Source organism: Patagioenas fasciata, chromosome 25 (genome assembly GCF_037038585.1).
Source record: "Patagioenas fasciata isolate bPatFas1 chromosome 25, bPatFas1.hap1, whole genome shotgun sequence".
NCBI classification, from domain to species: domain Eukaryota; kingdom Metazoa; phylum Chordata; class Aves; order Columbiformes; family Columbidae; genus Patagioenas; species Patagioenas fasciata.
This window is the reverse complement of record NC_092544.1, coordinates 5,089,761-5,104,227: the sequence shown is the minus strand read 5'-3', so window position 1 is coordinate 5,104,227 and position 14,467 is coordinate 5,089,761. Positions and strand designations below refer to the sequence as shown.

At 53.3% G+C, this 14,467-nt stretch overlaps 1 protein-coding gene and 1 long non-coding RNA gene across 3 annotated transcripts; one reads left to right on the top strand and one right to left on the bottom strand.

Annotated features, from left to right (window-relative positions):
• The first annotated feature begins 218 nt into the window (after positions 1 to 218).
• LOC139825579 (uncharacterized) lies at positions 219 to 3,801 on the top strand. The gene is made up of 3 exons (XR_011735708.1): positions 219 to 465; positions 567 to 712; positions 3,567 to 3,801. It is a non-coding gene; the product is annotated as an uncharacterized lncRNA (long non-coding RNA).
• A 787-nt stretch (positions 3,802 to 4,588) lies between these two features.
• NUDC (nuclear distribution C, dynein complex regulator) lies at positions 4,589 to 13,239 on the bottom strand. 2 transcript variants are annotated; one of them, XM_065857393.2, is made up of 9 exons: positions 13,081 to 13,239; positions 11,794 to 11,871; positions 9,674 to 9,877; positions 8,766 to 8,852; positions 8,331 to 8,444; positions 7,723 to 7,917; positions 7,549 to 7,632; positions 7,104 to 7,222; positions 4,589 to 5,444 (listed from the first exon to the last, which is right to left on the bottom strand). In XM_065857393.2, exons 1-9 carry the CDS (start codon positions 13,174 to 13,176, stop codon positions 5,393 to 5,395), a joined length of 1,029 nt encoding a protein of 342 aa, XP_065713465.1. In that variant the 5' UTR covers positions 13,177 to 13,239; the 3' UTR covers positions 4,589 to 5,392. The 2 variants fall into 2 exon arrangements, with proteins under 2 accessions (XP_065713465.1, XP_065713467.1); XM_065857395.2 differs by having other exon boundaries at positions 8,766 to 8,849.
• Between the last annotated feature and the right edge of the window lie 1,228 nt (positions 13,240 to 14,467).

Sequence of the window (14,467 nt, the reverse complement as noted above, 5' to 3'; positions counted from 1 at the left end):
AATTTCCCAGCAGCACATGGACAAAGGTGTTTTTGTCCATTCGGCAGCACTTGCCTGTGATGTGGGGTTTGTTCAGAGGGTGGAATGTGGGGCTGGTGCCTGGGATGGGGGAAGCCGGGTGGTCCCTGTTCGCAGGGAAAGCTGGACCTTCCCTGGGGGGCGATGCTGGAGCTGAGCGCTGCAAATGAACAGCCTGGGTGGGGGTAGAATTCCCAGCTCTTGCTAGAAAACACAGCGGCTGCTGTCGCGGATGCGGGGCAGGACCTGCGTGGGGAGCGAAGCCGCCTCGTCTCTCGCCCTGCGACTGGAAGGACCAGTTCTGCGCTTTCTAATTTTGCTGCTGCCCCGCAGAGCCCCGTTCCCCAGCGCTGCCCTCCCTCCCTCGCTCTCCCGCCGCGGGCAGCGCTGGGGACACGGTTTTGTCCCCGTGGTGCACAAAGCCAACTCTCCTTGTTCCCCTGCGAGGTAAGAGGGTGGATGGCGGGAAGGATCGGCACTAAATGCTCCTTTTTTAGTTTTTCCCTTAAGTTTGGTCTGTTAAGGACTCGTGGCTCTTGTCCATGCAGAGAGGCAGAAGACTGAGCCCAAACTTGTCCTGATTTGTTAAATGAAGACCAAGTTCAATCCGGCCAACCAGCCCTGGGCAGCAGGCAGAGGCCACCGCGGCCATGCGAGCGATGTGTTGCGCGAAGGATTTCCAAGCCGTGAACAGGTAAATGCCGCTGTCCCTCGGCTGGGAAGGGTCTCCAGAGGAGATGGGTTTGTGTGTGGAGCCCTCAGACCGGCCGGTTCCCCAGGGAAATGGAGCACGTGCTGCCAGCAGCAGCTCCTGGCCCAATTCTGGCACCCTGTGCTGTGGCTGTGTCACCGCTGTCCCCACCTGCTCATGAGCTTGTTCCTCCTGCAAGTCTGGGCCACGTTTTCTGCCCTCTGCCTACCCTTCCTCTTTAAATTTCACCAGTGCTTTTCCTGGAAGAGGCTCGTTCCCCCTGGGCACTGGTGGAGCAGCCGGGTGACCGAGTGGTGGTGACACACGATGTCACTTCTGCTTCTCTTGGGCACATTGGATCCCCAGGGAAAGGCTGTTTCTGGCGGTTTTGGGTGCACCGGCTGCTCAGCGCAGCTCTGCGGGAGCTCATCCCCTGCCCCAATGCGCTGCTTCCTCCCCTGCTGCTGCAAAACTGCTGCCATTTCTGGAAAGATCTGAAAACTTTGCATTTAAAACGTTGATGGAGTCGATCTGTGCTGTCAGTCCTGTGCTCAGCAACTCTGCTGCCGAGTTTTCTACATGGATTGGGTTTCCTTGTTCGCAAGGAATGAATCCACAGGGGGTTTGTCTGCTGACGGTGGCGTTTGCTCCCACTCGAGCTCCGGGCTGTTGCTGGCGTGGGTTCTGCTCTGAGCTAGTGCTGAGTGATCTGGCCAAGACTCGGTTGCCCAGGTGGGGATCTTAGAAACACCAGAGCGCTTAACCCGCCCCGCTGTGTGCGAACAGGCTCTTTTTGCGCAGGCGCTTCCTTCTGGCAGCCTGACTCAGCACTCCGCTTCTCCTGAAGACGCCGTTTGAGTTTTATTTGGCTTGGTTTTGCCAGGACTCCCCGGAGCCTCGCGGTGTCCGAGTCCTCGCCGCGCCACGAGCTCCTTAGTGCAGTGACTTGGGTGGGATCCGAGGTTCTGCGCTGCCGGGGTTCCCTAGGCTCGGGTTGAGGACAAACAGTAATTCTGCTGGGAACGGATGCACGAGGCTTTGAGTGTTAAAGAAATTCATCTTCCACACCCTGATCTACTCAATTATTTATTGCAGTGTGGCTTAGGAGTTAGAAAGCGGATGGATTGACCCTAATTCTTTACAACAGGAGCTGCAGCTTCTCCTCAAAGCAATGTTAAATCCCCGGTGCGTCCGTTGCAAGTTTTGCTGTTTCATTGCTCTTTCCAAAGCAGCCCTGCAGTCTGGGCCAGTTCCCAAATGGTCTGAGCTGCAATATTCATTAATAAAAGCTAAGCTAGGAGCTGCGGTAGGAAAAGACCAGGGGAAACTTTGACCCTATGGAAAGCTCTCTGCAGGGCCCATACGCCTTCAAGGTTTTGCTTTTAAGGACACGAGAAGGGGCCCAGCACCAGGGAGCCAGGAGCAGGTGGGTGCGGGAGCTCCGGGCTGTGCTGGCAGCCGCGGCTCCGGCGGGTGGCAGCACCAAAACGGCTTCTCCAGGTGACCTGAAAGGGACATTCCCCACCTGCCACCCTCCTGCACGACCCTTGGGCAGGGAAACACCTGCTGGGAGTCACCACAAGGATGTTTTCGTAGGGTTCAGTTCCCTGCTGTAGGCACAAGGCCACAGTCCATGGTCCCCAGTAACTCAGACCAAGCGTGGCTTTGCGTTCTTTAAGCCACTTCTGAAGCTGCTGGGCCCATGCCCTGCCCTGGTTTAGTGCAGGGGAAACTGCTTTTTGGAAGCAAAAGGGTGTTTATGGTTCACCTTGAGCCTGGGGAAAGCTGGTGGCAGCTGGATGTTTGCAGAGGACAAGGCCAGCAGGAGAAACACCTTCTGTTCCGCTGGCCGGGGGTTGAAGTCCAGGGGTAGCGCTGGGATCAGCCGCATTCACAAACACGGCCCCGGGCATTCACCTGCCAGGCGTTTGGAGCTGTGGGGCTGTTTGTTTTCCCTTCACCTGCCTGGAGGGCAAAACAACCATCCTTCACCCCAAAAATCTCCCCTGGCTTCCTCTGGGGTTCCTGCCGCTGCCCATTCTCTGTCTTAACCGTGTTTTCTCCCAGCTGCTGCCTCCTGTGAGTGACACCAACCAGCTCTGAACTGGAACAATCAGGACTTTCACAGTTGTCACTACCCCCACCGCTGCCACTAAAGCCACAACCCTATGGGGGCTGAGAACAAAAACAGCCCCAAGAGTTGGGTTTTGGCAACACCGAGGGATCTCTGCGCTTCAAACAGGCAGCACAAGGCTGTGGAACATGGACCCACTGATCCTGCGGCTGCTGCTGGATCCAGGCAGACGCCAGCGATCGGATGGGGCAGAATGGGGGTTCTGGGGTGGGTGACAGGGCTGAGGCCGTAATAGGGAAATAACGAAGCTACAGATTGGGCTGGGGTGGTGCCATTAACCACGTGGTCTGTGCTTGCTCCTCAGGAGCGGCTGGCGAGGGCTGCAGATCCTGCTGCAGGTGCAGAACACAAGGTCTCCTTCTCACCGAATGTCAGGGGTTGAAGGGACCTGGAAAGCTCATCCAGTGCAATCCCCCCATGGAGCAGGAACACCCAGCTGAGGTTCCACAGGAAGGGGTCCAGGCGGGTTTGAATGTCTGCAGAGAAGGAGACTCCACAACCTCCCTGGGCAGCCTGGGCCAGGCTCTGACACCCTCACCCCCAACAAGTTTCTTCTCCAATTTAAGTGGAACCTCCTGTGTTCCAGTTTGCACCCATTGCCCCTTGTCCTGTCACTGGCTGTCACTGAGAAGAGCCTGGCTCCATCCTCCTGACACTGCCCCTTTCCATATTGATCCCCAGGAATGAGTCCCCCCTCAGTCTGGCTTTTTTTTTCATTAACAGGAGACCCTGTTGTGTTATCGGGGCCCAAGCAGAGCCAGGAAAGCGTGTACGGGGTGAGCTGGAAGATGAACAGGGAGGAGGAGCCAGAGCAGAGGCAGCTGCCCCGATCCAGGTCCTTGCTCACCACAAGGTCACTGCTCAGCTGGGTGGGTGCTGGTTTTTGACCCCATAAAACCAGGAGACTTAAATGCAAACAATGTCCAACTATTAAAAATAAAATGATAAAATCAAACAGGCCAGGTGCAATGCCAGGCTGGACTTTGCCCACACAGGTTTTTCAGCCGTTTGTGCCCGCTCCCTTGGGTAGGAGCTGGAAATGTTTTGGGACATGAAGCAGAGCTGTGGGGCTCTGGGGTGGCCTGTAGGGGACTGACAGGAATCCCAGAATGTCAGGGGTTGAAGGGACCTGGAAAGCTCACCCAGTGCAATCCCCCCATGGAGCAGGAACACCCAGCTGAGGTTCCACAGGAAGGGGTCCAGGCGGGTTTGAATGTCTGCAGAGAAGGAGACTCCACAACCTCCCTGGGCAGCCTGGGCCAGGCTCTGCCACCTTCATTGAGAAGTTTCTTCTCAAATTCAAGTGGAACCTCTTGTTTGAACCCACTGCCCCTTGTCCTACTATTGGTTGTCAAGCCAATGGCCCACCCTTCCGTGACACTTTCCTTGTTAGCTCATTGTTAAGGAGACTGGGGCAAGGGTGGTTTCCTCAGCGCAGTCACGCGCTGCTACGTGGAGACAGGAGCCTGGAGCAATGAGCCTCGCTCCTTCCCGAGTGTTTAAACGGGGCATGGAACTCCTCCTGAGCAAGACACGCGGCTCCAAGCCTCTCCTTAGCCTGGGAGCAAACACCAGAGCAGAGCAGGGAGCCCAAATGTATTTATAGGGGGTTACAGAGAGCACAACCCCCAAGTCCCAGCCCGTAGCCCCCCCAGCACCCTCATCCACAGGCCCTGCCTCTTCCCAGCCCCCCCAGGCACGCAGGTCCCTCCTGGGGGGGAAAATCACACGCTCTGACCTGGAAATACACCACTCTCTTCTTTTTTTTTCCTTTATGTTGCACTGCAGTTTTAACAAAGATAGGGACATGCAGAGAAACGCCACTTGTCAGCAGGACTTGAAGAGAAGGCAGCGACACCTGTCAGTAGTCAGCAGGGAGAGAGACTCTTGGAAAAGAGGCAGGAGACACTCCCAGCAAGGACAGTGCCCCCAAAGCCCCCCAGCTCCTCTCCCTGCCCTCAGCCTCCCCTTGCCCTAGGACAGCAGGACAACCCCCCGAGCCCTGCAGGGCTCAGTCTGTTCCACTTCTGGCGAGAAAACAAGCAAGAGCAAGGAGGAGCAACAGCTGGATTTGTACATTGGTGTTTTCCCTTCCCAAGGAGGCAGAAGGAGAGTTATTTTATGAACTGGCCCTCGTTTTCACAGGAGAGCAGGAAAGCCGAGGGGAAGGGAGCAAAAATTCAAGAGTACCTGCTGCCAAACTGAAATGGCAAAGAGTGGAACCAGGAGCTGAAGCTGAGAGGTAAATTATGGGTAGGTATCAAAACCTCCCCAACCTGGCTCTTTCCTAACACCCTTTTTGCTGTCACCCCTCCTCTCCTGTCTGCCCTTTGGGAAGTGTTGCAGACGTCTCTAACGGGAGCTGCTGCGAGGCGCTTCTGTGGCCCCGTGTGACACAGGACAACCCAGGATGTCTTGGTGGAGCCACCTCTGCAGCGAGCTTGGGGGGGACGCTGGAAGTGGTACTTGCCCAAGGTGGGGGGTATCCAGCAACATGTATCCTGCCCCATTCCATGGGCTGGCTGAACAAGGGGGGAGAAGGGGAGGGCTCAGTTGAATTTAGCCTTTGAAAAGTCCATTTCTGGATGCTGCTCCATGAACCTGCAAAGAAAACAAGGACAAGAGCTTAGGTACGAGTCAGCAGGAGCCCCAGAACGGTACATTTGGGGGTGTGAGGCATCCCTGCTTCCTGCACTGTCAGGTTTGCTTCAGAGCAGGGACTGTTCTCCAGCTCCCCATGCTACAAACACTTTTCCTCAGGTCGGTGGTATCAGCAATCCTTCCAGGCATCAAGGTCAGCAAGTCCAGCCACACAGGAATGATTAATTATCAAACACACACCCTTTAACTGTTGCCTCTTGGACAGGCACGTAGCAGCTATGACACCCATTCTGGGGCAGAGGGGAGATTGTGAGGGCTGATTGTGATTTAAGCTCAAATTTGTTCGCTGAAGCATTACTGGAGACGTGGGGGACATCTCCAGTGCTGCGACAGTGAAAAGTCGTGAAGGACGTGACCGGAGAAATCTGATTTCAGACCTGGTGCAGCCTGATTTCAAATGTAATTCCTGCAGACAGGACTATTTGGGCTCAGGCTGCCGCATCAGAAAGTTTTGAGAGTAATACACTGTGCTCTGAGCGATCAGTGCAGGCAGAAGCTCCTGGCGTCCTCCTCTGCCCTGTTCACCGAGGGACAGAATGTATAAAAAACCCCAGGTGTAGGATTTGTGTGCAAAGTGCAGGTAAGGTCAGGTCTCTGTCTTCCTCCATGCTCCTGCCTTGTGGTTTCCCATGAAACGCCACAGCAGCGTTTCCATTTTCCACAATTTGTGTGCCATGAGAGCAGCGTCCTTGTTCAGCACCAGGAGGGCTCCAGTGGCGGAGATCAGGACCCACCGGGGTGTCACCGAGTCTCCTTTGGCCTGAACAAAGTCTAAACTTCCTCTCCATTCTTTACCAGCCAAAAGTTCCAAAGCAACGAACAAGTGACCTTGCCAACAAGATATCCTGGACGTGGACATCCCAGGAGGAGAGGGTGACCTCCCGTTCTGCTAAACACAAGCACTACCGAAGGTTGGTCTCTGCTCTGTAACAGTTGTACCCTACGCTGTGATCAGTGCATGGGTCAGAGTGGAGCTTCTGCCACTGCAGATAAGCCAAGGAAGAGAAGTAGTCAGGCCTGCTACACTAATCCTTCCAATCCCGAGATAAGATGTGGGTTTGCACTTGCTGGAGAAGGTGCATGACCCAGAGTTGCCTCCACACCTTCCCAAACAGCCTTGGGAGCTCCAGGAATAATTTCCCTGCCAAGGGGCGTTTATGCCGAACAGGGTCATAAAGACATAAAAATGCTGTTGGCTCAGAGACATCTGTCTGGTGGCAGGTGTGCAGGGAGGGGCCGTTATCTGGGCTACCAAACCGAGGGAGATTAGAAAACAATCAAGACCATGTTAAAGTTCAGTAGAGATGGCACCTCCAGCCCCAGACATGCTTTCTGGACTTGAAATCAGCAGATTCTGGACTTGAAATCGGCAGATTAAAACAATTCCAGAGCAGGGTTATTCCAAGAATTTCCCGTTATGATTTCTACCCCTTTTATAGACACTGGTAGTTGCCCAACAATGCACTGACTGCGTAACCACAGATGTGAACATGGGTAAGACTGAAGGCCAACCTGACTTCTGCTCACGTATTTGTGTCAAAGAGGAAGAGGAGAGGGGTTTGGGAAGCAAACACCCATGGATTAATGCGGTCTACGCACTTTTTCAAAATGTCCTGCTTCTTCTGTTCATCAGACGTGGGGAGGCCCATGGATTTCTGTCGCTGATCGTACATCATTTTCTCCACCATACTGCGGGTTTCGCTGTCCAGGTCTGACAACTAAAAGCAAAGACTTGTGTCAAAATGGGAATAACTTGTCTCACCCCACCTGCAGAGAACATGAATACACTGAGGTTATGCTACACTGTGTGCACGGGCTGCAGAAATACTTATACAGACACTGATCTATAGATTCAGCTCATTCATTTGAAATTTTAGGGGCGCTTTTGTTATATGATGGCATCATATGCAGCAGTACTCCCAGTATTCCTTTTATGCTGGTAGAAAAAAAAGACATAGAAGACACCAATAAAAAAGCCATGAGAAGCCGAGTATGAGCATGTTTATGAGAAGGCTCCATTCAGTAAAACGTGGGGAGTTCTTACCTTTGAGTTTTCTGGATTAATTTTCTTGGTGTTGATTTCAGGGTCTGTGGAGACCAGTTTGTTCCACCATTCCATCTTGTTGATCTGAAGGATGAAGAAGCAAAAACAGTTAATTTTTCCTGGACTTTTATGTCTTAGTCTGTTGGAATCAAACTCTGTTTAATTCTGCTTTACCTTCTCCAGGTGCACAGTGACGGTTTTCCCATCTTCGATCAGCCAGGAGCTCTCCTCCACCTTCACTTCATTGAAGAGCTCACCGTCGATGATGGGCGAATGGCCCTTCAGGCCAACTTTGAGGCGCCGTCGCTGAATATCCACCACCACATCCTTCCCCTTCAACCTGAAGTTCACCTTGAACGGGACAGCCAGCTGCACCAGACAAAAAGCAGGCCTGAGGAGCTGAGTAGTGAAATCTCACCCTCTCATGCCGCTGTTCTAAGACTTTCTGCCCCAGTTTAACCAGACTAAGACCAAACAAGCAATATTTTCTTTGGGGTGCTGCGGGAGGTGAGAGGATACAAGAGTAAGTTTGGCCAACAAAAAGCCAAAAAGTAAAGCTGATTTTAATGTGTTGTTAAAACACACCCAAAGTTCAGCAAAGTTAACTACAGCTTCTGGGTGTTCTATTTAGTTACCAAGCTCTCCCCCAGCTATTGAAATGCTGCTGTTAAGTACAATTAATGATCCTCCACGGGCAACCGAGATACAGGACATTGGCTCACCAGCACCTGCTTATTCCCCATTTCAGATTCCTCGGATCCCGGCAATAAGACAAAACTTACATCCAGCTCTGAAAGAGTCTGTGTCCATCTATAATTGGGAAGGTCAGCTCCATTGCCAGAGTTGGGTTTAATTTTTCCTTTATCCTTCTCATCTTCTTCTTCATCATCCGTTTCCTAAGCACCCAATTTAAAGTGTGAAGAAAGACGCTTTTCAAGTTTCCATATATCACTTGTATCAACAATTCTTTGATTTTATAAGAATTTCAGGTCAGTTGCATGTATTTGATATTCACGTAAATTTAGGCCGAAATGAATGTTTCCGTTAAACATAATTACAAAAAAAAAATAATAGCAAAAAACCACCCCATAATTGAGTCTTTAAGTGTGTATTCTTAAAGAAACTCGGACTGGACATGCCCTCACATTCACAGTTCTCATGGCTGCCCAGAAACATATGTTTCTCAGCCTAAAATCAAGTCCTCAGATGAGCGTTACCTGCTTGTTAGAATCCAAAGATTCACCTTCATCGGCCGAGGGTTTCACCGGGACACTGTTCGTCTGTCCTTGCGCCTCTTTCTTCTGCTTAAAAAGAGAAGGAACACGCTCAGCCAAGTGTTGGCCCTTGGTGTCACGCGCTGATCTGACACTAGGTGGCCTCAAATTAAAGAACAGGACCCAGAACTGCACCCCCAAGACTGACGGGGAATTTTCAGCCCCTACAACAGGGTTACAGGAAAGTGGAAAAGTCCCTTGGTGCGCATACGGTGAGGACGGGAGCAGAGGGTGCTGCTGCCATCGGAGAGCTTCCTAAAGGCAGAAAGGCAAAGTGAGTTATGGGAGAATCCATAGGAAAATGCAATGGTTTGGCCTCCGCTAATTTAATTTCGAAGCACATCAGTCTGGTGGTGCAGACAGTGCAAAGGAACAAGTCTGAGCCATTCTTCCCCTGTGCTGGGCACTGAGGAGGCCAAACCTCGAATCCTGGGGGCAGTTTTGGGCCCCTCAGGACAAGAAAGACCTTGAGGTGCTGGAGTGAGTTGAGAGAAGGGAACGGAGCTGGTGAGGGGCTGGAGCACAAGTGTGGTGGGAGCGGCTGAGGGACCTGGGGGGTTTAGAGGAGGTTGAGGTTGCATCTTGGGAACAGTTTCTTCCCCAACGGGCTGTGGGGCATTGGAACAGGCTGCCCAGGGCAGTGCTGGAGTCACCATCCCTGGAGGGGTTGAACAGATGTGGAGATGAGGTTCTCAGGGACACGGGTTAGTGGTTGGACTCAATCTTAAGGATCTTTTCCAACCAAAATTATTCTATGATCTTCCACGAACCACTCACTGCTGCCCCAGCTCCACAGGCCAAGGGAGGAGATGACCCAGATGGTACCTGCAGACACCAGACATCAATCTCACCTGGTTGATCTCCAGCTCCAGCCTTTCTGCTTCCTCATCCGTAAGTTCCTTAATCCTCGGCTCGTTTGCCTCTTGCTGCTTTTCTTTAGCGAGTTTTGCAGCTCTCTCTGCCTTTTCGCGCCGCTCCGCCTCTTGTCGAGCCTTTTTCTCTTTGCGCTCCTTCTGAGCTAGTTTGTTGTGATGGTTGAAGGTATCTGTGATCAGCTGAACGACAGGAATGGATGTCAAAGAGTTGTAAAGAATTGCCACTTTCTCAAAGCCAAGTGAAGCCAACCCACTGTCTACCCAGAGCACAAGAACATTGGTTAATCATACAGATGGGACTTTTCCCTTCATTTTCACTCTAATCGTTTGACTGAAAATCTAGAGTAGGAGAAAACTCAAAGTATTTAAATGTACCGCCTTCTGGGCTCTTCCCTACATAGGGATTTCCAGGGAGATAACAGAGAAATAAAAATTCCCCATTTGTTTTGGCCTCCGTGCAAATCCAACAGGATGAGCAGATGTCCAACCCAGTACATGTTGGAAGAACAGAGACACTGGACTCAAGTTTTTAGATCTACTTCTGACCTTTCCCACAACCGGACTTTTCCCTGGGCACCAGATGGAGGTTCAGCATCATGATTTAGAGGAGAAACATCTGAAAAGCTTGGTGTTTTACATTAGGGGCAAGCTCCTACATAAATCTTTGCTTCAAAACTCGCTCCAAGTTCTCACATTGTGACTAAGAAATGCAGGATCTCAAGGTCTCTGGTGCGCCGGGCTGAGCTGAGCACACGGGCAGGCAGAGCAATCGCCCCGCGGCCGATAACACCGGCAGCGCTGTGCAAAGCAGCACGTATGAGAACTGAAATCTGCTCCAGGAAACTCTACAGGCAGACTCTGAGAAAAGGAATCAGAGTGGAGAGAATTCTCAGATGGGGCTTTCACATATATGGTTGATATAGATACCCCAGAAACTTCTTGGGGGGATTCAGCACCTTCCCAGGGCAGCTCAAGGCATCCACACCTCGCAGTTTTGTAACCAACCGCCACATTTTTCTGTGTTGTTTTAAAGGGGAAAGCAAGATTTATTTACACAATGCAAGTCCAGCATCTCCTAGGATACAGAATTCGAGACGTGCATCTCCCAGCCTGTTCTGAACCACACGATGATCCACCGTGAGCAAACTATTTACATCGCCTGAGCTTGTCGGCACGTACACACCTTCTCAAAAGACCATAAAGCATTTGCACTGATACTACCCAAGGACATAAACACTCCCCTTTTACAGACACGGATTTGCTCTGAAATCGCCAGCAATGGTAGCCAGGACACCCCAAAGCACCAGCTGGTGCTCAGCTCTGAAATGCTGCTCAGGGTTTCACTCCATGAGAGCACACAGGGCCCAAAAATTTGGGGAGATTTGTCTAAGAAAAATGACAGCAGGCTTCATCTTTCCTATTTGGAAACCATCCCGTTCCTTCCCTGCCTTGGCTTGGCCACTTTAGAGCTTCCAGAGACCGTTATGAACTGCGTTAGTAATTAACATCTGCCCTAATACATTTAACGGGGCAGCAGCGCCTGCTTTGCTGGTGGAGTTCCAGCAGTCCCAGAAGGGAACGGCTGCTCTACGGGTACACGCGAACAAGAAACCTTCATTCTGCATTTGAATGCTCGGGTTCTTATCTGCCTACAGTCAAACAATTTAGTTTTTCAGCTCTTGCACCGCAGCCCTGAGACAACGGAGCAGCCGCGTGGGCAGAGACGTGGGACTTTGTGCCTTTCCTGAGCTGAACAAACAACGTAACCCGGGGTTATCAACACCATGGTGTCTGTCACCGTTAAGTCACCGTGTCTGGCGGATTTGCTTTCCAAACAAGCCTTTGGCCACACCGTGGCAAAAAATCCCCTGAACTGTCAGTACCATTGGAACAAACCATCGTGTGCCTCACCTCAGAGAGGGGCAGCTCATTATTACCTTGTTTTGGCGATATATTTAATCAGCATCATGGGCTGTCAGTCCCCAAGTGCACCGTGACGCTTTTGAGTTGTTCAGGCAAGGAGGTCTTAGCGTGGCACAGACATGGGTGGCGTGTAAGTCAGAAGATGTAAAAGCTTGAGGATTTGGGGGTTTTACCTTCTCTGCTACTCCGTCTTCTCCACCAGTGAAAAAATCCGTTTTACGCCTCAGGAAACTAAAGAATGTGTTCACGAGCTGGTGGGGAAACAGGGAGGAGAGGTGGGAGAAAGGGGTGGAGAGAAAAAGAGCAATGAGACCAGATCACTCCAAGCCATCCCACGTGTCTTGAGCTGCCTTTATTCTTTGCACTCCCCATCTGTTTCCGTGCCAGGCTTGCGCTGAAATCAGCCCAGGACAGCTTCCAGTGGTTTTGGTGGAGATCCAGCTCCTGGATTCCCAGTTTTCAGAAGGGGTATTTGTGCGGTTTACAGGAAGAAAGGCCAAGCAGTTTATTCTCAGGTCACCTTGGAGGTTCTCACCTGCGCTGATACCCCACATTGTTCTACAGATCCATCTGAGGCAGAAATCTGGGTATGTATGTACGGACACATGCATTTAGACCTATAGATCCATACACCTTAATTTGCTTTTCAACCCACCTAAACCCCCCAGTGTGCAAACTCACCCTCCGGTTTATTTTTACAAAATAACTCCTCGCTGCCTGCCAGGTTATCACTGATGAATTAGCAGTTATGAAACGCTGTCCCCCAGACTGGGGGGATCCCCCCCGGGGAAATCCATACACCCAGCGCACTTGGCTTCTCTCTCCTTTATCTCCCAGGAGTTGTGCCCGGTCAGTAGCTCAACCAGAGGGTTCAGTGCAGCAGGATGAGCCGTTATTACCATCATTTCCCCAAACTGCCTGTGTGGGGGAGGTTCCCACACGCCCCAGTTTCCCCACAGGTCAGCAGGGCCCCACTTGAGTTCAAGCACCTTCACGGTCACAGCCTAAACCCTCAGGGGGCGGGTAACACACGGTTGTACTGGGAAGGGGGCAGAGCGGGGCTCGATCGTCCCCTCCCCGTGTTTTGCTTCGCTGGGACCCGGCACAGGCGCTGCCCGTGCAACTCAAAACCTCCGTGGGGGCAGCGGCCTCGTCCTGACCGAGGGCTGGGGACCTACACACGGCAGCCCGGGAGCGGGAGGTGCGAGGCCGCGGTGGGGGCGCGGCCCGGAGCTCCTCAGCGCCTCATTAGCAACGCATTAATTAATTAATTGGCGCCTCCTTCGCGCTCCCCGGGGCTGGCGCTGCCTGGGCCGGTATGGCCGCTCGCGGAGGTCACGTGCCCCCGGTCCCGCACGTGCCCGGCCCGGGCAGGCCGCGCTGGCCCCCCCCCGCCTCCGCTCGCTCCTCCCGGGCCCGCCCCACATTCCCCCGCCCCAAGCCGGGCCTGGCGGCGCTACCTCGCGCACGCCGCCCTGGTGCTGCTGGGCCATGGCCAGGAGCATCCCGTCGAACCGGTCCTCCTGCTCCGCCGCATCCTCCGCGCTCAGCCCCATCCTGCCCGCCGCGCCGGCCGCCTCGGCTCCCTCACGCCGGCACCCGGAACCGGAAGCGGCGCGAACGGAAGCACGCGCGGGCTTCCCCAAGCCGCCAATCACAACGCTCTCTTTGCGGATTGACTGAGGCCGCGTCCAATCCGCCGGAAGGAGGCGGGACGTGAGGCTTTGGCTCCGGTTGCCGTGGCGACAGCCTGGCCGGGGCCTTTCCAGAAAGCTCGGCGGGACCTGTGACCCCGCGGGGTCAGGGTGCGAGCGGCGAGCGGGGAGAGAGGCCTCGGGAGGCGGCCCCGGACTTTGACCGACCCCGGGTTCTGACCGACCCCGGGTTCTGACCGACCCCCTCCCCCCCGGTCTGAATCCCAGAATGTCAGGGGTTGACGGGCCCTGGAAAGCTCATCCAGTGCAATCCCCCATGGAGCAGGAACACCCAGCTGAGGTTCCACAGGAAGGGGTCCAGGCGGGTTTGAATGTCTGCACAGAAGGAGACTCCACAACCTCCCTGGGCAGCCTGGGCCAGGCTCTGCCACCCTCACCCCAAACAAGTTTCTTCTCATATTCAAGTGGAACCTCCTGTGTTCCAGTTTGCACCCATTGCCCCTTGTCCTGTCACTGGTTGTCACCCAGAAGAGCCTGGCTCCATCCTCCTGACACTCCCCCTTTCCATATTGATCCCCAGGAATGAGTCCCCCCTCAGTCTCCTCCAGCTCCAGAGCCCCAGCTCCCTCAGCCTCTCCTCACACGGGAGATGCTGCACTCCCTTCAGCATCTTGGTGGCTGCGCTGGACTCTCTCCAGCAGTTCCCTGTCCTTCTGGAACTGAGGAGCCACAACTGGACACAATATTCCAGGTGTGGTCTCCCCAGGGCAGAGCAGAGGGGCAGGAGAACCTCTCTGACCTACTGACCACCCCCTTCTAACCCACCCCAGGTACCATTGGCTTCCTGGCCACAAGGGCCCAGTGCTGGCTCATGGTCACCCTGCTGTCCCCAGGACCCCCAGGTCCCTCTGCTCCGTGTCCCACCCCGCACAGGCCAAGACCTGGGGCCACCTTCCTGGAGGGGTTTCTCCCTCTCAGCTACAGGAATCCCTCACCTGGCCACCAACCCTTGTGAATCAAAGAAATAAACTTAACAGCAGATTCGTTATACTGTCAAGCATCATTCTTTATTTTTTCAGCTCTAGAGATCATCCTCCATAAGCGCTCCAAAGACCAGATGCCCTTGCATTGCTTATATTCAAATAATCATCGCATATGTATCACAGTTTTTTAAAATGTTGACCTACAATAC

Coding starts and splice junctions, on each gene's coding strand:
- NUDC (XM_065857393.2), bottom strand. CDS start 13,176: ATGGGGCTGAGCGCGGAGGATGCGGCGGAGCAGGAGGACCGGTTCGAC. Junction 8,445..8,765: donor CTTTGGATTCTAACAAGCAG/GTAACGCTCATC, acceptor TTGGGTGCTTAG/GAAACGGATGATGAAGAAGA. Junction 7,633..7,722: donor TCACTGTGCACCTGGAGAAG/GTAAAGCAGAAT, acceptor TTCATCCTTCAG/ATCAACAAGATGGAATGGTG.